The sequence below is a fragment of the Atheta coriaria genome, unplaced genomic scaffold (genome assembly GCF_025399875.1).
Source record: "Atheta coriaria isolate IRGN ID8LTWV9N9 unplaced genomic scaffold, Caltech_Dcor_3.1 hic_scaffold_14_pilon, whole genome shotgun sequence".
Lineage (NCBI taxonomy): Eukaryota > Metazoa > Arthropoda > Insecta > Coleoptera > Staphylinidae > Dalotia > Dalotia coriaria.
The window spans coordinates 575,744-602,739 of NW_027045456.1; the positions used below are offsets into that span (position 1 = coordinate 575,744).

Below are 26,996 nucleotides of genomic sequence, written 5' to 3' on the forward strand. Positions count from 1 at the left end.
AGATGAAACTCATTTCTCATTTCTTTTATTTTACTTTTTTGGTAAGCATTATATTATAAGTTGGAAATAATAGATTGGTGGTGTTCTTGGAAATCCACTTGAATGGTATATAATTTTCATATTAGACCCTCGTTTAGTACCCCAAGTTAAACGTGTTTGTAAACATCATAATCATTCAAAACTGCGTCGGGTTCCATTCCACAGAAGCTTGAAATTTAAAAGGTAAGTTGAATGCCGGCGATAAATATTAATCATGCATGAAATAAAACTATAACACACAACGTTATTGCAACATTTAATTTGTTGTTTGCTTGGCTCGTGGTCTATGAATTCTAGCGTATAAATAACGCCCGACGTGTGTGTTGTTCGCAGGGTTACAGTACAGTTTTGATAAATGACCGCGGCGGACATAAATAACGACTTTTGAAAAACTTTCTCATTTATAAAACGCGCGGCCGACTGGACTGGCGGTCGGAATGACCATGTGCGATGTCGTTTCGCTGCCGTCAAGTTGTCATGCGAATTAAGCGCCGCAGCCAATGAAATCGAAAACGACACCCAAGATAAATGGCGAATAATTGCAACACATTGCATGAACACTTGTACTTAAACACTTTCAGCATTTCGAACAAAACCCACCTACGCTAAGATTTAATTTTTTTAAAGTAAAACTGAGACTTAAATAAAACTTAAGCTTGATTGAATAAAAGCTGATTAAATTGGTGCAGGTTTGCGGCGATTGATGCATTTCGGAGCATCAAAACGCCCACACGAAAAGCTCAGCCGATCGGCTTGAATCACCGCCGATTGCTGCAAATATTCGCGGCGTCGGCAGCGGACTCGCCATCCTCGCCAAACCCGCCACGAGCAAAGACCAAAGCCACCAAAGCGAACCAGCCAACTCTTTAAACGAAGCGAGTCATTGGCTCCGTGACCTTGCGGTGACCCACACGCTGTCATTGGGCCGCGTCCGTGTTCGCGCACAAGCGCATACACACTCGCCTAGGCCGTGTGTATCTATTGTTATGACTTTTTATTTATTGTACACGTCGATTATTACGAAATATCAAAATGCACCGCCGACGCGCAATCAGATTCAAAGAAAAACACGTGACACATCGAACAATGTCAAATCAATTTTTATCTAATGGCACTGAAGGCTGTGAAGCTTGAACCATTACGGACACAAAATGACAGATGGAAATTACGTAATTTATTGTCGCTGCTGTGAAAACGGCCGAAGTGTGCGAAAGCTTTACTGTTAGCTTTTCCTCTTGCAATCTTTGGCAAATATCAAAATGTACAAACAAATTGGCACCGAAAACGGTACTTGGTAGTAGTCTCTCTTCCAACGGTACGGTTCCAATCTTTCGCTCGATAAATTAGCCGCGCATTCAAATCGCGCGCGCGCGAACCTTATAAAGGTCCTCAGTCGCGGTCGAGCGCGCTGCGATTTTCCAGAAAATGTGCCCATTTATTTCATAATTAGGTGAATATATATCTGCGCTGGTAATAACACCGTTAGGTTGTTAATGGTGTACACGCTGGTTATGGTGCCACTCGGTACCTAAGCTGGTATGTAAGCATAAAGGCATACTTACGACGCCAACCCAGTTAAAGAGGGTCAAATCGAAAGAAAAACTCCAAATGAACCATAACACACGTGATTATTTCGCTTGTTTTACTACATAACAGGATCGCAAAGCGCAAACATAATGTTAAAATTTATCTCGGGATTAAAATAACATCTGCTTGCCGTTGCGACTTTTTTTCACACACTTTCCCAGAATGTGGTGTTGACAGAAGCGAAACAAAGAACAATTTACAAACGTAATTAAACAGTTTCTAATTGACATGCACCCAACTGCACTTTGTACTGTATAACTACAAGAAAATTATCTAAAATATTTATTTGCTGTTTATCACTCCCATAGCTAGGAGATGACAGTGGAATGAAAACAAATCACTGCAAAACACGCAACATATCTACAACAATAGCATACATTTGCAATAAATCAACAGGAGTTCGCTTTTGGTTAGCAATTCATGCGTCTAACCAACCATTATGACAGAAACTATATATAACAAAACCAAATTCGATTTTAAACATGCGAGAGTCAAGTTCATAGCTGCGTTTACTCTTTTAACTTAGCGAGTAGGTGTTAATAGTGTGTATTGTATGCGCATATACGCGGAATCGGGAATTCCTGCATAATAACCAATAAAATGAGCAATAAATTTCTGTAACGACGTTGATTTGCACCGCGCCGGATAACCAAATCGACCGATTACAGCAGATTTATGCGAGAATAATAGTTCTTGTGATGAAACAATGTTTTTGCGGTTACGTACTTTGTTGCTACTTCATTCATAATAATTTATACAAAGTAATAACAATATGATGAAGACATGACTTTATTATTGACAGATAATGAAAAAAAAATTTATGGATGAAAATCACAATTGCAATTATAAGTTTATTGCTTTTGTAACTAGAAAATGTCAAATTTAAATGATGGGCATTCATGCCTGCTAACCCAATATCAAAAATACCACCCGGTGTAATTATTTTATGTAATAACAAAGTAATTACTTCATTATAAGGTAAAAACAATTCCTCCGCTTACAACAACATCTGGTGTGTAGTCTAGGCAACAATAAAGGAAAACGAAAAATAATCCGATGTTGTCCAACTTAACTCAATAAATTTGATAATAACTTTATACTATGCTTATTGATATAGAACAACAATTCTATAATCGTATTAAAACTGCTATTTACAATCCTAAGCTGATCTAACCAACAACTTTTACTCTTTAAGTTTAACTGTCCACCATGCAGCACTTGTAGATGTAATATAAGTTGCCTACTAACACAAGCAAACGCTATGTACGTGGATATTGCTAGTGTATTGAAATATATGAGTATATGAATATAATTTTTGCATTGCAACGCGCAAAAGTCGCATCTCGTCGGCATAGCCACGGATCTGCATAAGCGAATTTTACGACGACAATAAAATTCGAATCGTAATGGGTCGCTCTTAATTACACTTATATGCACCGCTCGCACCGTCATAACTAACTAACGAACGCGTATGTGTGTGCACATGCGCGCAATATGTGCAAAGAGCAAAGATTCCACGAGATCTAAAATGACATCGCGTCGCAATCTCAAGCCGAGGAGTGCATACAGGTACAAGTGCTTACCAACTAGTATCAACCGTACGAATATTATTGCGGGGAACAAAAGTTCGCTCTTGCGCATTGCTAAAAATGACGAGGTAATATAATCATCGGCTTGTTCTTTATGTGCGACTCGACCTAAAAATTCTTTAAGACCTTAATCATAGCGACCTATAGGTACACTTATACATGATCTGATATGCAACTGAATATATTGGCTTTAAAGTTGAATTTATTCACCGGTGACAACGAATTTTTATGGGCAGATATTATTTTCGGAATTTATGGAGGAGTACGTTTTAACTTTTTCATATACAGGGTAAAATGAAAATGTTTGTAAGTAAAAGTATATGTTCGAAACTTATACCGCAAGTCAAACATATGTTCCTTCACTAAAACCAAATTTTGTATTACAAAACGGCTTAATTATTGTTTGATTTGACATTTTCTGAAACGAAATCAGGTTTGTCACATGTTGAAAATGTTTAACAAATCACACAAAACAGCAACCACGGTCACGAAATATGTTAATCCTAGAAAATCGTGTTTTCGAACAAGATCACAAAGAGCTTTACTTTCGATTTCAAAACATTTCAATCAAAATTACCATACAAAATAAAAATATATCACGAACTTTACTACGTACTTCATACTGCGAACACCATACTGGTTGTATAATTTTATTATTAATGAACACTTACTTATTATGATGTAACAAAGATTCATCGCGCGTTGTGGGATGTTGGATACAATCTGAAACAAAAAGTTTTCATCAGCATTTCATCAGAAAACCGTACGAAAATATGCATAAAAGAACCTTTTATATGCACGCACATTATAACCATCCTATCATATTTAAATTGCCGTGAAAATATTGTCTATAAACATGAGTCTAACTGTTCTCGCCTAATTTTTAACGCGCATTTCATTCGAAAACAAATTTCAGAACCTCGGCGGTGTTGTGCAAGTGCGCCGCCTATTCACGGATTCCGATCGCAAGACGACACATACCTACGTTATGTGACCCTAACCTTAACCCATCCCGTGGGTTTTTGATCTTCGGCGCGCGTGAAAGACCATGCGGACACATTTTCTGCGCGATAGGCGCAGCGGAATTGTTTTCCACGAGAACCGTGCGGGCATTAAAACACGACATGGGATCAGGACGCGCTTACATGCGTTACTAAGTTTACAAAACTTTATATGAATTGGTTGATTATGAACCTTAGAGTTAAATTTAATACCTAAACAACAACATTTTCTGTTGCAGGATGTTCTTTGAAATGAAAATTTTGTACGAATGCGCGTTAAATCAAATTAGATTTGTGTGTGAAATTACAAACAAATTACAAGACTTTATGTCATAATTTTATGCCCAGAGATAGCGTCAAATGTATAAAATTGAATAATTAAAACAGCAGACTTCTGAACCACAGATGAAAACAATTTTCAAGAGAATTTTTATTTTAAATTTAAAATTATTTTTACTGCCATGATATTGCTGAATGTAATTGAAACATTTCAAGAATCCAGTAAATCCAGTAACGATGATTTGTTCGGTTTGCCAATCGTTAGCAATTATAATTGTTGCGCGTCTTTAGTCACCCGACGAACCGCCGCGATGCAGTTGTGTGGCGCATCGAAAAATACCTGCATTGTTCCGCCGCGCATCGGAATGCTGTTAATTGGTTTTTGTTTGCGTGTTATTAGCCGGCATCGACGATGAAGCACTTTCGGTTTCGACGCTCGCCAGCGCATGTATCTATCCGTGGCGTACTCGGCCGGTTACACGCATTTGTACATGGCCGCCATCTTTGGCGAACATTTTTCCATTTCGATGCTCGTTGTGCACTTGTGGTTTTCCGTTTTGTCACGCTCTCAACATAAGTCGCATTTCAGACAAACCGCATGCATAAATCTTTGTCAAGGTGACACGAGTGTTTAATTATTTTAAATGTACTACATAGATAAACAACACAATTCATATTTTTATCTATCTGCGCGCATGCGTTGTTCTGACACATTTGCCTAACCTAAGTTAACCTTAAAATTCATTAACGCCTATACTAGAAACTTGTGGAAAGACAATGTGTACGTTGTATTATTTCAAACGGTGCCATTTTTAAATCGTTTTTTTTTTAATTCTTGTACATGTGCATTACATGTTCCACCTGCGCGTTTGACGGATATACCATTCGAGAGCTTGTGAATTGCTCGATTCCTACACTGAATACAGTTAGCAGCAATGCTCGCCGTTCGCGCTTTTTTTTATCTTCCTTACCGAGCCTGACTGGCCCGCTTTAAAAGAACCGTTCACAATTCACGCTCGTACAGTAGACGATAATAAAATCTTTAAATTAATAATGTGTATCTCGCCTCTAAACAACTCTCTCAGTCCCACACCATTATATTTCTTATTATTACGTAATTCACAAAATAACAACAAAAAAACTAAAGCACACCAAAAGTAAGTCAAATATTGAACAATAGACTTCACAGAGACTATTTTACTGTAAAAAATGTCGCTGTACCCGTAATGCAAAAAACCAACTGATCGTGAAGAACGTTACCACTTTGCAATTTCAATTTGTACTTGTTACTTCTACAAACCAGTCGTTATTAATGTTCTGCTCTGCCCGGTGGTTGTGTTCAGAAGGTAATGATAATTGGTTAATTAAAAAGGCAAACAAATTGGTTATTTAAATACAAAACGGCCTTCGCATTGCTGCCGACGGACGACTGGTGTATCATCATGCAGGTTTTTATTTATTGCGCATATTGCTCATTCTGAGATTGTTTAATAGTTTGCGATTGGAAACAAATGTACAAGTTTGCTTATCTGCGTGAGGCACGACGAGAGGAAAATTGATAAAATCAGTGAAAACAAATATACAACACGAAGAGATGTTCAAGGCTACGATAACTCCTTGAAAATAGCTACCTAAGAAGTGTTTTAATCTTGATTAATATTTTATCATCATCATTCAGATATTCACGTAATTTTTTTAAAGTTAAATGTACGGAATAACTTCAGTAGCACTATTTATCGACTGCCGAATATCATCTGGCCTTGATGAAGGCGTTTCTTGAAGAATAATTGTACAGTTTGGTTTTTTATTATGTAATTATAATCTTTACGCGTATTATAATTACGTCTGATATGGTACGAGTCGTTGCAGCGGCGTTCTAACACGTTCGATTAATTACACGTCTTGGAAGAGTTAATTACATAATGACCTCATCCTTAAATTTAAATCGAAAACACTACTACTAAAAATAGTCTACTGGTGATATCTCGGAATACGTTTTATTGCATAAGATCTAATAAAACGATTCAATCAGGAATTCAATTAAATCGTACACGGCGCAAGTAAAATGTAAAAAACGAAAGCTTTTACTCAGCTTTTACTGTATGTGTGTAATATTGGTTGTCTAAAACAACGCTAGTTGGAGTTGAAAACTTGAGTTAAATGCTCGCGCTGCGAAAATAATGTTGCAATGTTCTTCCTAGTTGTCCTCGTGTTTCTGCATTTGTTACTGATAAACTCGGGATGATCAACGGACGCAGAGCACACTGGGAATAGCCCGTGGCCGGGTCGACGGCGCACGGCCCCAGCGAACAAACAAGCCCATCGTGCCAGTTCTGCGATGTAACGAGCGCGGCGGACATCAGGCTGCAGGAATAAGTATTTGTATAATCGTCGTTTATGCCAATCCGGCGGGCCCAAGCATTGGAAACCAGAAAGCAGCCATCGGAGGCAGCGGCAGCGAACGCTGAACGGATATCGTTGACCCGCTGAAAGGGATATTAGTTAACTGTACTCGGCTGCTTTCTTGCATTGTTGTTCGTTCTTCTTCTCGCTATCATCGTCTTTCTAGGCTGGCGTGTCGATTTCGAAGAAACAAGATTTTGCAGAGCAAAACTCAACGAATACACATTTGTAGCATGAAAAAAATAGATTAGAAATTTTTATTTTATTCATTTTAAGACAATAGTCTTATTCTTAATTCGTGATTTTCACCAATTGTGGCATTGTTCTAATTTAGTGCAGCTCGTGTTAAATGCGTCGCGTTTGTCATGCAGGTTATGTTGTTGAAAGTTCTTCAACAACGAACGAACGGTTTGCGATTGTGGTACGGTACCACAAAGAAAATTTAAATTCTAATTCTCGACTAATGAATTTACACGAAAAAGCTATCAGCAAGAAGTGCACCTAATTACAAACAATTTACCTAACACCTGACACTTCACCTACATTCATTATTAACGTATATAAAACACAATTGCAAAATATTGGTTAAGTGGAGTGCTGTGTGTTGCTTACTTTTCTACTAAGAATATTTTTGCTCAAATTGCAAATAAAGACAATAAAACAATAATGATAAAGAGCAATTTCATATATCGTTTGGTGCGTCGCGTCGTTTCGTTTTTATTTATCAGGTCGTAAATCAAACAAACAAATATGAAAATTACAGGCCATCGCAAACGCATCCACTTATAGGCGTCGAGCGAGAAGACGCGCGTCCAACAGAAAAACTCAAATTGGTAATCACATGTTCCCGCTTATAATTCGTAGTTATGATATTTGTGCTTTCATACATAATGCATTCGAACGGAGATGAAAAGTAACATTATAATAATATGTAACGAAGTAACAGCGAAACACGGCCACGCACGAGACGACATAACAACGTAACAAGCCTCGAAGTGAGTATGAATAATACACACACAGAATTTTCGTCTGTATGCGTACTTGAAGTACGTACAGGAATCGATAGCGCGTCGTTGTTAAACGGCGATTCGAAATTCATTTTTCTTACATTTGACGCGCGCGCTCTTCGCTGTCGCAATACGAATCTGAAATGTAATAAAAATGTGTGCGTTTTGTGCGCTCCATGTTTGGTAAATACAAACGCACGATTTCGATTATTGATTGTGTGGCTCCGCGAGTGAAAGAGATTGAAAATCATGAGTTATCGTGTGTTATTCAACGGAATGATGATTTCTGGAGGTGCGCATTGCGCAGTTATTGACGTCTGATCGCTTGTGTGTTTAGTAAATAATCCATTTTGAAATTACGGTTTTATTATTACAACATTTTCGTCATCTGATAACACATTCTTCGTATTCATCATTTATCAGTCGACATAATTATTGTTATGTCAAGACGTCGACTGCTTCACTGATGTAAGCCACTAATCGCGAATAAAGCGCGGTTACCAAAGAGTAAACAAATTAAATTTCTCAACTGATGTTTCCTGATGCAAATACCCACCGCGCACAAAAGAATAGCATCGTCGATCGTGAAGACATAATTAGAAAATTGCAAAACTGTAATGCACGGTGAAGTGAAGTGTGCAACTGCCTTCGATGTCTTTTGTCATGCTAATATATAATGCGCGCAATTTGCAAAGAGTCGGTTTCATGTCTTATTGTCTCGGGCATTATTGTCAACGACGTAAACAAGTTTTTGTTTTTGCATACAACTCAAGTCATTTGTATACGTAACTTGATTTAGTTTTTGTCGAGAGAAATGGCAAATTGGATTAATTCGTTACAGTGTCATGGAGGAACAAACCAAACATAATTTTAAACTGGTTAGGCACTTTCACTTAACTTCTATGATAAATCACATTTAAGTAAGTCACAAATTGTTGCTTTTTATGCATTAGACACATTAAATTAAGATAAAACTCTCTCCAAAATTTCAAAATGATTTTTAAACAATTCTAAAGTTCTATTATTATTATTATTGTTATTACAGGTGTTTAACTAATAGTGTATACTTAAATGGTTTAAATATTTCTTTTAAATGTACATTAACGAAAGTTAACGACCATCATTAAAGTGTAAATGAAGAAATGCTCATTTTTTACATTTAATGTTACGTAGATTTTAAATACACGCTTGGAAATTGAATGTTTCTGATAATCATGATACTCATTACCCTCATTGGGTTGCATTTCCGTGTGATACTGCAGTCGAAGAGATTATAAGTGCATAAAACGCGCACTTGTCTGCCGCATGTATTACTATACTCTAGATCTTTGTTTGTCACCTGCATTTGAATTAATTAGTGTAATTTCGCACGTATGAAATCGAAATATAGATACAATCGAAAATCCAGCGATGTTCTTTCCCACCATTATTTAATTAACTACTTTGCTCTCGCTTTGCCTATGAATATCTACCTATGCACTTTTTTCGTTGTTCTATTTTAAGTAGGTTTTATATTTCACCGACAATACGCGCAGATGAGCGAAAGAGAGAATCGCTAATATCAAAACAATAAATTATGGAGCTATGGAGGAAGCTATGGTGTGAGAAACATGAAGTGGATGCGTTTGTTGCCTGCCTGAGAGACGCATCATTGTTGTGTATGCAAGATGAAATTTTGCAATTCATCGACAGTGCGCAACTTAAGATGTTAATATGCATATACTGAAAGATGCAGAGCACTCGTGTGAATGTAGGGTAATATTGTGCAAAATAAGATTTACTTTCATATTTCTCACTATTTGTAAATGATATTGTTTTTCATGTTATGAAAAAATTTATCTTGTGCCCAATCTGTCAATCATAATCTTAATTTTAATTTAAATTAATAAAGCCAACTGATAAAAATGCACTTTAGCGCCCTTTCGATTCGAATTTAATAACTATTATTATGCTTAAATCTCGTTCCCACGTTAAATTTCCAATTTAACTAGCTTATTTAATAGAGAATAGTCCGTAAATTAAGACGCTGCGATGCGATCCTAATTATCACTTTTATTTTACGAGATATTCGCAATTGAATAAAATGGGCAAAACATTAAAAATGTCACTTTTAGCACTTTTAGTGGCGTGTTTCGACCTTTTACTCTTGGAAATATAATTCTTTTATATTTTTATCTGATAGAGAATCTTCCAATCTTTCATAATCAGCAATTCGTTGGTTGCTATCGATTTTAGTTTAAGAGATATTAATTATCCAAAATCCTCGATAAAAGTATCAAGCACCCCCTTGGCAATTTTTCTTAAGAATGAAAATTTAATGTCTCAGATTTCCGTTTTAACTATCCTATTTTACAGAGAATAGTCCGTAGCTTAAGACGCTGCGATCAGATCCTAATTATCTCTTTTAGTTTACGAGATATTCGCGATTGAATAAAATGGGCAAAAATTGATAAATGTCACTTTTAGTACATTTAGTCGCGTTTTTCGACCTTTTACTGTAGGAAATAAAATTAATTTAAAATTCTAACTGATAGAGAATTTTCCAATCTTTTGTAGGTTTGTTTTCCGTGCAAAGCTGAAACTGCTATTAATTACGTACAATATGTTTAATTGCATTGAACGTGTTTACACGCCTTTCCATCGCTGAGCGTATTTATCCTGTGTCGAAGCAAAAGCACAAATTCAAACATGATGCCTACCCACATCATCACTAATCACTTGAATTTATTGTTGCTCACACACGTGTCAAAATAATCATTTTGTTTAGACACAATGTGGGTAATTATTATCGCTAGACAAAACTAATTTGTTAAATTCTTGCCTAAGTATAGCTCCGAACACACTTCAAGACCGAAGTTAGACAAAGTTGTGGGTTTAGTATAATGCGTGAGCCACCCCAAGAAGTGATCTCGAAAGTTATGCTCTCAAACGACTTATAAATATCTATTTCGAAACTAAACAAGCGTAACACAAGCGTCTCCTTGCGTCTGACGAGGGATGGCTATATCTCTACGCATTCTGAACGCACATTCAGCCAGAAGGGCCGGGGAGTACCTTTTGCCCTTTTCGAAAATGCGCACGGCCCCCTTTTCGTCGGATGACTCACAAAAGCGCCGTTATCGTGGATTAGTTTTGGCCCACGCCGTGCAAAACCAAAAAAGGTTTCTCCACATCCCCACAGTCAAACTAGAGTTATAGACATTTTCGTAGACCCATCAAATTTTCAGAGGATAAAATAATAATAAAATGCCTAAAATTTCATCGTTTTGCCTCAATTATTGATTAATGTAAAGTGAAAGAAATTTGCATTTATGCACCAAAGAAGATGTAACCTGATATGAAATGAATAAAAGCTCGGATGTAATGCGGGAGGCTTGTGGGGGTCGAAGGGGCGAAAGCTCGATGACACGAGCAGACCTACCCCTATAAACTCCAACGGCGTATTCACATTATCGAATTAGTTTCACGTTTATGACATTACAGTGAAATTATTGTATAAACACCCTGCACAAATTGCACTCTAACCATACACAACCAATTTCCTCTGCTGATTTTAAAATTTAAAGCACGAAATGGAATTGGACTGGACCGTTTCGTTTGATCCAGACGGCGAAATCAAACAAGAAAAGATTTTTGGCATTTGTCGGCGCACATACGACGAAAACCGAAAAACTAGTCGAAATAAATAAAGACACGAGCAAAAAAAGACAAATACCCTATGTCGGTCCAAGCAAACGGAAATCATGTTTAAATCAAAAGCGGAGACGAACGAGTTCTTTCTTGCGATGGCCTTGTACTGCAAACGGGCGAGCTTTCCAGGGAAAAAATTCTCTTTTGTTTTCGATGCAGCATGTCGAATGGTATTTGTATTGTTCAACTTTTTGCTTGATTCGCTCTCTTCACTCAAGACTCAACCAGCACACAAGCCAAAAGAACGACTTGCGACTGAAAAATAAAATATAATTTAAAATTTATCCACGCTTACCTACCCGATGGAATAAGTTCATAAGCTGCGCAAATTAACCGAATACGTTAATAACCAGCGCGCCGGGGAAAATAAAAGAGCGTGCGTCGTAATTTTATTGTATATATTAACAGCAATTTCTGCGTTTACGAGCGTGGATTTTGCGCGCGAGCACTTTTAATATTGACTTTTAATGCCGAGAATGCACCTCTCGCGGGCGCTCAACGAAAATAAAACCCTTTTAATTATTCCTGGCAAGCGACGACCTCCGACGCGCAAATACCCATCCTGCAGCGCAGGTTGAACGTCGAACAGGTTTCAAATTTCTTTCAACGACTCTTCGTCAAGCTAAATAAAAAACCTGCACGTTGATAAATTTAACTTTGAATATTTTACGAAAACTTTTGTTGCGCGAATACCTACCACATCAAACATTCATTGTTCTAAAAGTAGTTTACAAAAGAAAGACTTGCACTTAAATCGCGTCCCTCGTTTTTTATTCAGCATGTAAACTCACTAATGACGTTTTAAATTACACACAAGCCGACAACTTTATGGTATGATTTAATGAAGCCAATTACACTACGCTCCGGCGCACCGGACAGAGTTACTGCACCGCCGCCATCGCCATTCGGCACAATTCGACGACGGATTGTTACATCTACGTGCGCATATTTTTAGTTTCGTGATATTTTATTTTATTATTTTCTCAGTCGTCTCCACACGAGTTATGCCTTCATTAGTCGAAGTGAATCTTGATTACAGACTTTCAACTATAAAACTTGCATTAAAAAATATGCAAATTACAAAAGAGCATTGACCTGTTAATTAATAAAAAATAAATAAAAACAAAACATTTTTTTAAATTAAATTTTGTTGCGGTGAATTTAAATGGAATTTTTGATTTACATTGACGAAAAATGTCAAGAAAACCACGTATATTCATGATGCATCGACGAGACGCGTCAATTCCATGGTAATTTCAGCGAAAACTGAATGCGAATTCTTATACACGTGATGTAGTGGAAGACACTTCACTCTTCACTCGGCGCGCAGCGACGACAAAAAGCGTCGCCGGCGAAGAGGTTCCGACGTTCCAAGTCAACTCTCGCTGCGAGCACAAGCGAGCACAGGAACTCGAGTAGAAAATTACGGTGGGAATCAAGTCCGCGATGCACAGAAAATACATCATATACGCGGGGCCGAGCACAAGCGCACACAAATTGTACTCCTCTGCTGCTCGGTACTCACCGATGAGAACGCGGATTGCGTTCCTGCGCCAGCGTCTGATTTTCGAATTGTGTGTTCGAAAACCGGATGTACAGTTAAGTTACGATCGAAATGGAACTCAAACTTTAATCAAACATAAAAGACCAGACCATATGTTGATTTATTATTTTTTAGCGTAGTAAATTTCCCCGCGTGGCATATGGCCAAACAGAGTGAATTTAAAATGTGAAGTTAAAAATGCATGACTTTCATTCACATCAAACGTTCATTCTTCTTTTCAGCTTGCAAACAAAAACGTGCCTAATAAACACACCTCGATAGCATCTACATTCGACGTCGAATCCCATTTCGAAAAGTGCGTTTTCGTGCGCGAGCAGGTGCGTGACTTCAATTGAATATTACGATCGTGCGCAGCCCAATCAAACGCGTTTTGTGCGATAAAAAAACATTTCCAATCAAATCAAAATCATATTCGAGCATAACAAATATTTGTATAAATATATAACGAATGTGTGTGCCTTTGGTTTTTTTTATATCTGGTTATTGACGTTGTTTACATGATGATGGTGTGAGATGATGTCTAGGGCGTCGGGGGCGTCCTGGGGTGGTTTGTTTAGGACCCCGACGCGTCATACTCACTCGTATATTTTGATTACACGCGATAATTTAGTCGCGCCAACAGTGCCAACACGGCCAAACACACACACATTTCCACCCGGCGGGTCGTAAAAGAAGCGAAGCGGGGGTGAATCGTCCGCGAGCGCGTTTTACAGCGAAAGTGCTCGCAGTGCGTATCTTTACGAGCGCATTATTACGAGCGCGGCGGCACCACACGCACACTATTTGAGCGGGAGCAGCAGAAAGCAGATAAATGCTATATTCTTTTCACCACACCCACGCATACACAGAAATACACTGTATACCACGTGGGTGCTAAATTATCAGTCATAACTGAGTCAAAACACACCGTCAGAATTTAATCTGCTTCAGCACCTAGTAAAATTTTAACTGACGACGCCGAAACTTAAATTAACATCGTAAATTTTGTTTTAAATTAAATTTTAAGACGTAAAGTGTGAAATGACGCATAAAAATATTTGAATTAATAATTAAATGTACAAAATATTTAGTGTACGGAATGATATTAATATTTTAATGTTTCTTTTTTAAATATCTGTTTATGATTTTGCAGATTTCATAGAACTACGGCTTCCATTTATTAAAAAATATGTTTTAAAGGGGAAATATGCAAAAAAAGAAACATTTTGGCAATTTATACCTAAATATTGACGAAATTAGAATCAGCAAAGTTTTTGTCGATTTTTAATGATTTTTGATTTTTTCCACCCAGAATAGCAAAATACTTATTAACATATCGCAAAATACTATAAATACGCAACAATACTTATACCTACCTACATTTTAATTTAAAATAAAAAGTATGTTATGACTAAGTTTTCATTTCTTCCCTTCCTTGTTAGAAAGCCTTCACGTGTGTTGGTGAGTGGTGAGTGCACGGATAAGAACGTTGTTTAGTAGCAGCCTTGCTCCCGCCACAGGGTACTTACTACTTACCTACATGAATATCGAAATCGCGAGGGTGGTTTCAGGTTTGTCTAGCACTCGAGTGTCGAGCGTCGGGAGCGCACCCGAGAAGACACCCTCGTGCTCGTAAACTAGCCACCCACCCCTCCGGATATAATAAGTGTGTGTAATATGCGACAAGTAACTTCACGCGTGCTGACAACAACAAAAAAAAAATAAGAAAAAAACCTACCTATTTATTTATTAATGACTAATGATTGTTGTAGAAATATAAATATGTTAATTAAATGCAAGCATAATACGTGCCCCCTTGTTTGAACCTTCGTTTGCTTCCTTGCATGCAAGGCAAATTGTGATTACTTAGAGGGGTTTGTTCGTAAATTAAGTTGAAATTGATTGATGATGGTGTACCGCACTGACCTAACTCATCGTAAACTTCGTTATGCGACGACGATCTCGGAAACGGCTGCGACTTTCAACTTAATCATTTTAAGCGAATTAAACTCAGCCAGTTTCCATTGCGGCCACCATTCGCATAGTAATAACAGTAATGGTATTAAAGAATTACAAGGCTTAACGATGTTACCTGCCCGCGGTTCGAGAATAGACTTTGGAAGAATTTAATGTTAAATGCGGTTCTTCGCATTAATAAACTTAATGCCGACGTGTCTTCTCATAAATGCTCCAATGCAGCACCAATGGCTTCGACTTGGAGATAATTAATTTTATGTAACCAAAGAACTGAGCCGGGCATTGAGAGGAGCGACGTTATGCCATGCGCGCATATTACACATACACACGTATTGCATTGCGCGCGGACGGCGGACAGACCTGCCTTTGTGACTACACGTGTGCATTTTATGCATGCGGCCCTGAATCGGTTTTAATAAACGATTCAACGTGCCTGTATTCGACGTGCGTGAAGGAGAGCACAACGGGCGAAAGAGACGAGAAACTTTCGAAACGGTACGAAAATAATGCTGAAACGCGCCGGGGAAACAAACCCTTCTGCTTGCACAACACACGCGTGCTAAACAAACCGAGTTCTGTTCTTACATGCTTTTATTTAGTCTGCAACGAACGTTTACTTCTTTATACCACGCATGTACGTTCAATTGAACAGAATTACTTTTAAACCAGAGATAGGTACACATAAAATTTAATTTTAAACTTTATAATAATCCTACTTTACTGCCGCGGCATTAAAATTGGAATTTTATCAAAATTTTAGTAATTAAGGCTTAAGAAGTAATAAATAAATTTAAGAAATAAAAAAAAATTAATTAGTTTTCGGTGTTTTCTTTTTTCCGAGTGCAATATGAGCTTTTAGATAGTCATAAATCTGATCTTGGGTGGCGGTGGCGTTCAGTGGGATACTACACGCAGGTAAAAAATAACCTCGACGATGCTCAACAAATTAATATCGTAAGTTGCGGGCATCTAAGAAAAGCTCTATTTTTCCAACCATGTTTTATCGGCTAGAGACGATTCGGACGAATCTATTCGCATCAGAGCAGTTCACAAACAGAGACGTATTTAAAACAAATTAAACAAAAGTTTAAAAAATCTTTTTTTTAATATTATCAATTTTTTTTAAATCTAATTAAAAATTACTAATTTATATTTTTATAGGCTAAAAATTATTACGGCCCTGCTAAAAAAAGATTATAAGTAACCGTCGCGACGGTCGAATCAGAAGATGATTTACCGGTTCGTCGGTTCGATATTATTTCCCAGCTTTTGACAGATTCTCGAGGCCAGCGTGGGGTCGGATCCTGATCGACCAAAATGTTTAATTTATTGCTTCGTTACAAGACAAAAACAATTTGTAAAGAAAAAGAGGATCAGTTCTAAAGAAAGGAAAGTCTACGATTCGATATAGACTAATTTTAATTAACGCGCGCGTTTGATGTCGGTAAATTGTGTAAACAGAACTAAAATAGAACTCACGGAGTGTTTATGATACCTCGTTGAATTCAAAACGTGTCGGCACAAATAAATATGTAAAATGCAATTTGCACTTGCTGCAACGTTTCGCCGACTGCGCCAAACGAATATAAAATACGATACTGCAACATATGCTCGCGCTTGTAAATTGGTGGTAGCACATTGCAACGAATATAAAAATTTCCATCACTTTTCATAAATTTTTCTCTTTAAAAACGTGTTACTATAGTATTACATGCACATGCGCGTAGTGTAGTTTTAAATTTTGCCCTTGTAGCGACACTGTATGTTCTTTAACCTAATTTCTGTACTAGTTAAAAAAAAAAGAAATTTTAGGTACTTACATTCGATGTTTAGTGATGCAGAAGAACTAGTGATGGATAATCCTTTGAGATCTTTTGCAATACACGTAAAATGACCGGAATCTCGTTCACGATCAACTCGCGTGATGTGCAAATTAGACCCTTGTTGATATCGTCGTGTAGTATTAAAAATTCTTGATCCTACAGCGAAAATAAAGCAAAACGTAATTAAATAAATAAATATATTTCTTGTAGATATAAATATAATCACCATTCAATTCCCAATAGTAGGAGACACCATGATTAGGTGTCACTTCGCACGGCAGAGTAATAGATTTCCCCGTCACGACTTTGGCGTCCTTCGGCGACTGGGAGAAATAAATTTCATCCTGCGCCGTCGTGCCGCCAACCAACGCAATCGCTGCAAGTAAAAGAAGCAAATGCAATTAATTTCCCAAGAAGCATTCAAGCAATTATTTTAGATAAGTGGTGCCATCAACACTTAGAATAATTAGAAATACAAATATACAGGCTCGAAGCGTAAATCCAATAAAAACATGTGTAAAGTGAGGTGTAATTGGTTTGTCCACCCCGAAATAACAACCCTTAGTTCCGAAAACTTCGCAAAACTATAGCACACAGGCGAAAACAACGAAAGTGCAAACAAAGTCCGCAAGCTACACACAATACACGCGTAAAATAGTCGAGAGGCAAACAGAAAAAGTCCCTATCACATCGAATGAAATTGAACTCGTTGAAAACGCACATAGGGTGTGCACAGTGCACATCCAGTCACAGAGTAATGTATGTTGTGCTAGTACTCAATGATCTTCTCTACTCTTGACTCTCTCCGTGCCGGCGATGTGGCGCAGTGCGTGCGCGAGTAGCGCAGAGACGCAGAGTAGCTTCATCAACCCTTATTAGGGGACCTGACGACGCATTCAAGACCTAGGCGCGGTTTTTTTTTGCTTCCTCTTCTTCTCCTTTTTTTTTGCTTTATGTACGGTACGCGGAACAACGACAAAACACTTTCGCAGTGAAAAGAAGGTTTTGCAGCAGGCAGCAGGAATTGTAAAATGTAGAATGTTGCAGTGCACGGTTAAGTATTTAGAACTCTGTGGGGAGAGATGCGCGTGTTTTATACTTTGCAGTCGTAAATTATTTTTGAGGAATTTCTTGTAAAAGCTAAAGCAACTTTTGCTTCCACGCACATTTTAATTAAATTACATCTACAACTAGAAAAGTACATGAAGAAAACAAGAAGAAATAGAAAAATTCAAGTGGAACTATGAAGCGATTCTCTCGAGACTTCATGGTGCGTTTCGCAGAGAGATGAAAAAGTAGCAGTTTGAGGTTGACCGATAGATCCCCGACGAGTTAATCAATTCGTCTATTTAAGGAGTTTCACTATGCATAATTAGCAATTCCAGTTACTTATTTTATTTCAAAATATAAATTTCTAAATAATTAACAAAAAGCAATTTAAAGTTGTTTCCGAAACAAATTCAACTTAAATTAAATTATTGTTTTTTTAATCTTAAATGTTGTGAAATGATTGAACTTTAACCATGTCTGCATATGGCGTTTATGTCTCTCTGAAGATTCGTTCCTTCGTTCTCTCTCGTCTAACATTGTAAGATAGAATAAATTTAGATTACGCGCAGCAACGGCACACGATTCGCTGGATCTTTCATTTTCTGGTTTTCCTGCAACGACTTCGATTCTCGCCGGTAGCACACCGTAAAAGCATTCAATATGCATGCGCAGTCTGAACTAGCGCGCAAAAGCAGCGCATGTGCTTGTGCTCGCTGCGTTCGTTGTCAAAGCTCTCAAAATATGACTACATCGAAGCCGGCGCTGAATTCGTTTGATGATTTCTCTCTAGTTTATGCTATAGCTACATCACAGGCAGCCTGCAAATAATGTATAAATGTTTATCGTGTGTGTACTCCTACGAATATTCAATTTTCATACAGCCAAGAACAAAATCAAGAGTTCAACTCGTTCAACTCTACCACGCACAGAAAATATATAAAAAACGTAAGATTTTAATTTGATGATTTAATTAATATTAATATTCGCATTTCATGTCTTCGTGTCTGATTCTTGATTTAAGATTACAGAAGTCTTATACTTTAAATGATATCAACTTGCGCATATAAAAAGTGCACCGAAAGTAAACATCCTCCTGCGTTTATGTAAAGCATATCCGGCAATTTATGGCGCGCAACAGGGGGCTCGCTTTATTATAATAATAACCAAATACATACAGAGTTACAGACATAAAGCAATGCCACTGTACGATTATTATAGGTATGTATGTACGTGCGCTGCGTCCGAGATGAAGCCGCCAGCGCACCACCCAGCGCAAGATTTAATCGGGTTAATCTTCGGAACGGTAATGAGAACCAGCGAGGACGTAAGTTCCTGCGCCGATCGGGGCTGATATTAACATCTATGCATAACTAAATTTTAATCTAGTGTTAATAACTTGTTATCTCGTATACATTGCAAGGTAATCAGATGGTATCACTAGATGCATCCTGAATACGTATTTTTAATGTGGAATATTATCAGGAGCTCGGAAAATGGCACCAATGGAGAGCTTAGAGGAGAAAAATTAAGTTTTGACTTTATTTTCACACATTGTGAAAATCACTTTGTTTTTATATAGTAATTTATTTATTACTCGAAAATGGTTTGAGCAAAAACAATATTACTTTCAAAATTGGATTCTTAATTAAATTTTTTATCTCAACGTCTTAAAATGTGTACGAAAAAGATAATAATCACAGCGTAATGTTAAATTAAAGTTGGTATTGCAAAAAAAAATATTATAAGATCGTAGAAATTGGTCCGTAATTCATGATAAAACACTGTTTTCCATTAAATTCATACTAAATTTGATCTATAATTTAATACTAAACAGAATCCTGCAAAAATCATTACTGCAACTTGATTAATTCACGAGTAATTAACAAAAAACTAAATCATATGACTACAATCATCTAACAAAACTCAAACAAAACTCTATCCAAAATCGAATTTTGATACAAATCACATAAACTAATCACTCATGCGTGAATCTAGTAACGAGATAATACTGTAATGCACCCCAACGTCCGCAAGACTATCCCGCTCGCCATGCCAATTGTGCTTCTTCACTTCGTTGAATAATGTGTCATTACTCGTACATTCACAGAAATGTTCTGTACCTTCACATTCGTATGTATACATATTCCAAGAAGAAGTACGCCGATTTCGACGAAATAAAGTAGTTTCCGAAAGCAATTGGTCGTCGACACAATAGGATTCCTTTCAAATTGGACAGATGCGCCCCAATTATCAATTTTAAAAGGTTACAACAGCCACGCCGGTATAAAAAACATCATTCGTTAACAATAACATACATATAGGTGGAAGGTGCGCCTGCTTCATTCTTGACTCATCAATTTATCAAGAGTTTTTTGTATGTGAGATGTTATTAAACTTTTGGTACTGAAAGAAAATTGAACGGCGTACACTGCGATAAAGAAACGATAAATGTACGAAAGTATGTAAGTACGAGGTAATTTATGTGAAACATCTGCCATAAATATCAAGTCGTATCACCATTGGCAAATTGCACGTGCAAAACGATCATCGACATAATTACACAAAAATACTTATCGCAATTTTTTCCTAATCAAAAGATGTTATTAATTTTAAGATACATTTATTTGTTTTTTTTATATTAGACGCCATTTTAAAAACTGCCCAAGCAAAAATATTCAAAATAATAATTTACCAAACCAATTTTACAAAATTTTACCAAATGATTAGAGATGATAAAATAATATTTTTTAAATTTCCAATTGGATAACTCACCTAGGAATACGCCGAAAGCGCGATGAACTAATCCACACATGTTTCCGCTCATTTCAGCAAATAACACACTGTTCAAAGAAAAAAGTCACCATAAACGTTCGACGTTTGTTTATCGCCGTTGTTCCATCGTTGTTTACATGTGGCACGCCGACAAACCACGCTTTTATTCACCGGTATTCACACGTTTCGCGTAGTTTTCTGCCAGGACAGTTCTATATTGCAAGATTCACTAATATTCACCAAGGTTTAGTAAATGAACGCGTCTTATTATGGCCTCATGCCGGTTTTGCTAATTCGTCAGAGTGCGAGACCATATGCGGCACGAAGCGCGAGGGCGAAGCATTCGCGATGCACTCGACGGGCAGCCGGCGTCTGCTCTGCTGAAACGCGAACCAAGCTGAACCCGGCGCGGCGTGAATTCCGGTTTGTAATTCAAACGTCGGGCGGCGTCGTTGGCCGCACGCCGAAGAAGTGAAGAAACGAAACAAGCAAGAACAGGGAAACATCATGTATGCTACTATAGGCAACCCAATATACAGATTAACAAATCTACATTTAAAATACATGTTATGAAAGATTCCAAAGCAAAAGTTATTTTTTCACCAATTATACAACATCTAAGGATTATATGTATATTTGTCACAGTTACACAAGCAATTTATAATCAAATATTGCAGGAATAAATGAAAGTATTACCATGCATGCAGTGTTTCATTAGAGATAAAATTTGAAACTTAGAGATTTGAATGATGGCTGATGAGCAATTTGAAAATATACATCGAAATTAGAATGCATTTATGCCCTTGCTTTTTTCTATCTACCTATCTATCTATCTAAATAGTGTAAGAGTGTATTTACATTTTATGAGCTTTGGAATTCGTGATGTGTTTTTGGTCAACTTTTCAGCAACTCACTACAACCAGCTACATAGCTTGCTTAGTATGTATGTATTCGAATCGAATGCGTTGTTTCATTCTACGAGTACCCTACGTCATGTACCTGTACTTATTATGTTCTACGTCATGTTATATTTCCACAGTTAAATTGATCACAGCATTTTTTCTCAATATGGTGAATGAATACGCAAGATATTCCTATTAAATACTTCAATATGCGTTAGTTTATGTCACATTTACTTAGATTATTGAAAGAAGCCAATCAAAGCTTAAATTTAATCATTCACAAAGTTTTTCTTTAACAAAAGAATATTTTGAGCGCGTTTATAGTACCGTTCTAAAGTATTTCAAAATTTGGTAAAATTACACAAATAATTCAAAATGCGATAAATTGACAAAAAGCTATAAATTTGGAAAAAAATTTGAGTTTTGAAAAAGAAAAACTCCGAAATTGTAAAAGATTGTCACAAATTTCCTCTTCTAAAATTAAATATTGGGGTTTTTCACTTGTCATGTCTACAAATGGAAGCATCTTAATACATAACTAATCGTAATCATTCTTTTGACATCACTTAAGAGAGTACATTCACCTAGAAGAAATTTCTTAACGTGATCCTCCATCTCCTTGTATTTGGTTGTGTCTATATCCGTCTTAAACCCTCCCTTCTCAATTTCATCCTTCTGAATCGACAGTTCCTCCGAAGAAACATTCAGTTTCTTTCCAACACTAAAACTAGCATCTTGTGATGAAACCAACGACTCTGAACAATCTGTCCCGCAGTTACTGCCAACCGCCGCTGTTTCAGTCAAGTTTATACTGTCCATCCACTCCTCAATTCTTTGGTTTTGGTAATTCGTTGCGCTATTCGTCAATTCGCTATTAGTAAATTCACTATGATCGCCCGATGATAACGACGATGGCTTACGTTCTAAAGATGCAACTGGAACCGGAACAACAGGCGCAGAAACAACAGAAACATCCGCTGTTGGTACAAGTATGGAACGAAAATCATCCGAACAACTTTTAAGTAATAAACTTTCATAATTCGCTTTCGACTGCGGTTGTAAACGCGTTGCAGCAAAAGTATGGGTAAGTTTAGTTTTATCGTGCGTTTTAACTTTATGTGATTTTTTATGTGAGCGTTCATTTGCAAAGTAAATAATCTCACCACCATTATTACCTCCTGTTGAAGGTGTACCTAAATCAATCAAATCATCTGTTTCCGTCACAGCGACAGTATTAACAGTTGCTGTGGGCACAACTGTCGGTGTTACAGGCACCACACGCACTGAACCAAGCTTGTTACTACTCGTCACCGGCTTGCGCAACTTACTACATTCTGTACTCATAAGATTATCGTTCAAGAAATTATTCGGCTGCACTTTCGCAACGTTTACAGCCAAATTCGCGTTTGCATTCGCTTCATAATCATGAATATATACCGGTATCGCTTTATTTTTACCTGCATCAACACTACTCACACCCTTGACGATCTGTAGCGTTGATCTTTCGGTAACTTTATTATTGCATTGCAGACACAACGAATCGTTTTGTGTTGCAGTGAGTGTGCTGGTGGTTTGTGTTGCGATTGAATGTTGCGATGTGTTGTGGATGATTTTCAGCTGGTTGGAGCAAGTGCAAGTGTCGCAGTGTTTTACACAGGAACGCTCTCTGGCGCGTTCCTCGAGAACTTTCGCCATTATCGCAGCAGAGACTATGTCAACTGAAGGCTCCGGTTCTTTTTCTTCGCGGGTTCTAGGTGGAGATTGCGATTTGGGCACGGAGTACACCATTGCAGTAGGGGGGAATGTCGGAATAGGAACTTTAATGCTTTTTATCTCCGGCGGCGTTTTCTTTTCGTCTGTTTTGCGCTTTCCGCCCATGTAGGTTGAGACTTTTGCTTGTACTTCATTTGGTAACTATAAAAACAGAAATAGAAAATGAGAGAATTTGAAATTTCTGCTTGTACATTGTTCAAACTAATACCGTATTTTAAATTTATGCAATGATTTACCGTTAAGCGATAAAGTTGCTTTAAAGAGCTATAAATAATTTCATGGTCAACTTCTCACAATCAAATAAATTAGACTAATAGTAAAAAAGTTATATTTACCGTATCAAACTTCTGAGAAACGAAATTTCCTGGTTTACACTGCAAAAACTGAATCGCCACAGAAACATCGTTCTTATATCGCTCCTAAAACAAACAAATATTAAAAATTAATACTGTAACTGTCTTTTCTGTATTTAGTTAATTGTTTGCATAGTTAAAATGTATTTAATTAACTTACATTATCTTCAGTAAGTTTTTTAATGGTATAATTTGCCTCAGCTAGTTTGTATGATAAAGTAGCAACATCTTTAGTTAATGTGTTCTTATCAGTTTCACTAATGTCAACTAATCTTAAAAGTTTATCTTCTAAACCTTGATTTACCCTCTGTATTCTTCTGTGAGCATCATATAATCTGAAAGATAGCAACAGTTTTGTTATTTGATTTATTTAATTACACAGTAATTTTAAACATGCCTTTTGTACTTATCCTGCCATGTTAATAACTCATCATGTAATGCCAACAACTCCCCATTTGGATATTTATTTGCTTCATTTAAGAAGTTGGTCTCCATTGTAACAATATGATTGTGCTTCTCAAGAAGCTGCTGCTTCAAGTTTTCAATCTCCACATGCAGGTGGACATCATGGTCTAGTGTACATTTAGGACACACACAACCGCACTCCTTTAAAATAATAAAATAACAATTAAACTATGTATTTTAAAGAAAAAGATCATTCTTACTTTGCACTTTATGTTGGCCATTTTATAGATGAGAATATGTCCAATTTATGTTTTATAATTAAACATATGTTACTTGTAGTAGCTTAGATAGTTTTTGTTTATCTATGGAATGTTGTTGTTGTTAAATATAGTGCTGAATCGCTGCAATTGATGAGGAACCGAGGCCAAAGCATTGAGCGGACGCAATTTCGGTTGATTGCGAATAGTCGCGACGTAGTATGTCGAATTACTCATAGGTACACGTCGCCCGCACCGATGTGGAAACAGTTTTTACCATTTGGGAAGGGAAATTTGTTAATAACAAATTGATGTGTGCGCAATTCAAAAAAATACTACACTTTATTTACAAAACGTCATAGTGACGTTTAACTGGCCGGATCTGGGTACTTTTGTGCCTAGTTACTTTCGTGTTTAGAACTTTTCTATGTTATTCAAATTTGTATTTGTGTTTACTAAACTTAAATATTTAATGAAAACACATTTATTTAACATCTATAGACTAGGAAATCTATTTATAAATGTCCTCGGGAAAATATTAGCTTGATAACTAATGTAGTGTATACTTGGTTGCCTACATTAAAACGCATCATTAGATTTATTTAAGAAAATTCATGTTCTTAGACCGATTCATGTTTTAAGTCAAGTATTACATTAAAATAATAAATTAATCATTATTTATTACAAATATTAATAAACATTAACCCTCTAAGATAGAAATAACACTGTCATTTGGATTAACTTCTTCAGTATTCATCATGGCAACAAACTTCTTTTTTAACTCAGGATCTCTAATAATATGTTCTGCTTTAACATTTTTATTAGAACAACCAATGTATGGACATTTAACTTTCTTTTTCAATCTCTTCCTGTAAAACTGTTTCAGATAATCCATGATAATATCATGCTCATATACATGATTGCAAACACTGTTCCTAGCAGGATCACAAATTTTATTCTTTGTGATTGGATCAACAGGAATGTAATCAACTTGTGAGAGAATAAAACTTCTATCTCCCAGTGCACTGTCATTGTTGGATTGAGTAGCATTTTCTTCATCATCATCAGAATCGGATTCTTCTTTATCTGGTATATTTTCCAGTGCTTGTTGGAAAAGCTCTTCTGTAGCTTCTTGTGATCCTGCTTCTGGAGGTGGCATTGCTTTTAACGCTGCCAGCGAACGTAAATGCTGGGTATTAATTGTATCTAATTCATTTAGAACTGATTCCAGCTCAGATGCAACAGAATTTTCACCAAAACTTGTCATTATTTGTTGGAATTCAAGAATTGTTAATTTCTGCTTTGCTAAAGACCCCAAAAACTCTTCTTGGTCCATATTTGACAAAGTTTACAGCAATATTGAATTAAATACAACCACAAAACCTCGAAAATTTTAACAAAACATTTGCAGAAAACATCAGACCGTTTAATAAATTGTGAGGTTATATTGATGCGTAGGTTGTCTGTCAGCGGTGGTGAAGGGCTTGGGTATTGGTGGGCTGGTGAGGTTGTCACTGTTCTGAGAGGTTGAGCTCGCTTGTAACGTGTCGATGCTTAGTGAGGTCGGAAGCGCGAGTGTCGTTGTGAGCTGCCGCTTCTCATGCGGACAGCTCCTAGAGATCCTAGCACCCTAGGATCTCTAGTTGAGCATCCTTAGCGCGGTCAAGTCGGCGGTGCTCGTAGCCCCAATCGCCGCTAGAGGGCGCCGGAGCCAAGGGTGGCTTCAATATTGTCAGTGTTTGAATAAAACTAGTGGGAATAAATTTCAAACTGACTCATGCGCAACAACAAAAAAAAGTGTTTAAAAAATTAATTACAATAATTTTATATTATGAATCCGATAATATTTTTAACTAAATTTTATTGATTGTGTTGAATGCATTGACACTTAAACGGTGTTACAAAAACATGCGCATTGATAACGTAACGTAAATGATGAATTGGCACTATGCAGTTAATTAAGTTTTAATTAAAAACCGTGTAGATAAAAGTACTTGTTAATATACTGTGACGTACGCAGCCGATTAAGACCATTGTCCATTTAGCAATAATAAATACTATTCAAACTGAAAATTATTGTATTTAAGTTTCAATTTAACTGCATTTAAGTACATATTTTTGTTAAGGACAAATAAAACATGATTAAAACAAATAAATTCACAAAATAAAAGATTTTCATGTGATGAATTATAATGAGTGTGTAAAATTGCTATTTTAGACACGCAATATAAATTAAGACTATGTATAAACCGTTCCTAACTTCAAACAAGCAAAAAATAAACTTTTTCTTTAATTTCCTTGTAAATTAACACAATTTTTCATATTAACAAACCTTCTAAGTATTAATGAATAAATTTGTAATTATTCTGAGTGTTTCATTGCATAAAACAATTTACGCATTTACAATTTTCAGTCAAACGTTATCTTCGCTCCGCGATTAATCAATAACAAACATATTTATCTTGATGTCATCTGGACAATGTATTGGTCTTGGACTTGACGTATATAAACAATAACAAATATTCGTGCGTTCGGCGCGATGACCC

The 26,996-nt window shown here is 36.7% G+C and overlaps 4 protein-coding genes across 5 annotated transcripts in view; all 4 read right to left on the reverse strand.

Moving 5' to 3' along the window:
• Nucleotides 1-26,996, reverse strand: part of LOC135801922 (uncharacterized) — a 114,328-nt gene that overhangs the window by 6,833 nt on the left and 80,499 nt on the right. For both annotated transcript variants that reach the window (XM_065315443.1, XM_065315442.1), the window contains exon 3: nt 3,887-3,938. The gene's annotated coding sequence lies outside the window, so the exon portion shown is untranslated. The remainder of the gene's footprint in view (nt 1-3,886; nt 3,939-26,996) is intronic.
• LOC135801970 (inactive tyrosine-protein kinase 7-like) lies at nt 16,003-21,141 on the reverse strand. Its single transcript, XM_065315506.1, has 4 exons — nt 20,761-21,141; nt 17,165-17,314; nt 16,936-17,094; nt 16,003-16,419 (listed from the first exon to the last, which is right to left on the reverse strand). Coding segments are annotated over exons 1-4 (363 nt in total). The 5' UTR covers nt 20,813-21,141; the 3' UTR covers nt 16,003-16,417.
• On the reverse strand, nt 21,379-24,740 carry LOC135801969 (uncharacterized). Its single transcript, XM_065315505.1, has 5 exons — nt 24,454-24,740; nt 24,186-24,394; nt 23,949-24,123; nt 23,771-23,854; nt 21,379-23,576 (listed from the first exon to the last, which is right to left on the reverse strand). The coding sequence occupies exons 1-5, from the start codon at nt 24,472-24,474 to the stop codon at nt 22,173-22,175; spliced, it is 1,893 nt and encodes a 630-aa protein (XP_065171577.1). The 5' UTR covers nt 24,475-24,740; the 3' UTR covers nt 21,379-22,172.
• On the reverse strand, nt 25,151-25,786 carry LOC135802014 (E3 SUMO-protein ligase NSE2-like). The gene has a single exon (XM_065315554.1). It carries the CDS (start codon nt 25,784-25,786, stop codon nt 25,151-25,153), a length of 636 nt encoding a protein of 211 aa, XP_065171626.1.

What these genes read in the sequence shown, in the direction of transcription:
- LOC135801970 (XM_065315506.1), bottom strand. Translation starts at nt 20,812, where the DNA reads ATGAGCGGAAACATGTGTGGATTAGTTCATCGCGCTTTCGGCGTATTC. An exon ending in CGCTTTCGGCGTATTCCTAG is followed by an intron (nt 17,315 to 20,760) that starts GTGAGTTATCCA and finishes TTTTACTTGCAG; the next exon opens with CGATTGCGTTGGTTGGCGGC. An exon ending in CTACTATTGGGAATTGAATG is followed by an intron (nt 17,095 to 17,164) that starts GTGATTATATTT and finishes TTTTCGCTGTAG; the next exon opens with GATCAAGAATTTTTAATACT.
- LOC135802014 (XM_065315554.1), bottom strand. Translation starts at nt 25,786, where the DNA reads ATGGACCAAGAAGAGTTTTTGGGGTCTTTAGCAAAGCAGAAATTAACA.
- LOC135801969 (XM_065315505.1), bottom strand. Translation starts at nt 24,474, where the DNA reads ATGGCCAACATAAAGTGCAAA. An exon ending in TGGCAGGATAAGTACAAAAG is followed by an intron (nt 24,124 to 24,185) that starts GCATGTTTAAAA and finishes GCTATCTTTCAG; the next exon opens with ATTATATGATGCTCACAGAA. An exon ending in TTTCTCAGAAGTTTGATACG is followed by an intron (nt 23,577 to 23,770) that starts GTAAATATAACT and finishes CTGTTTTTATAG; the next exon opens with TTACCAAATGAAGTACAAGC.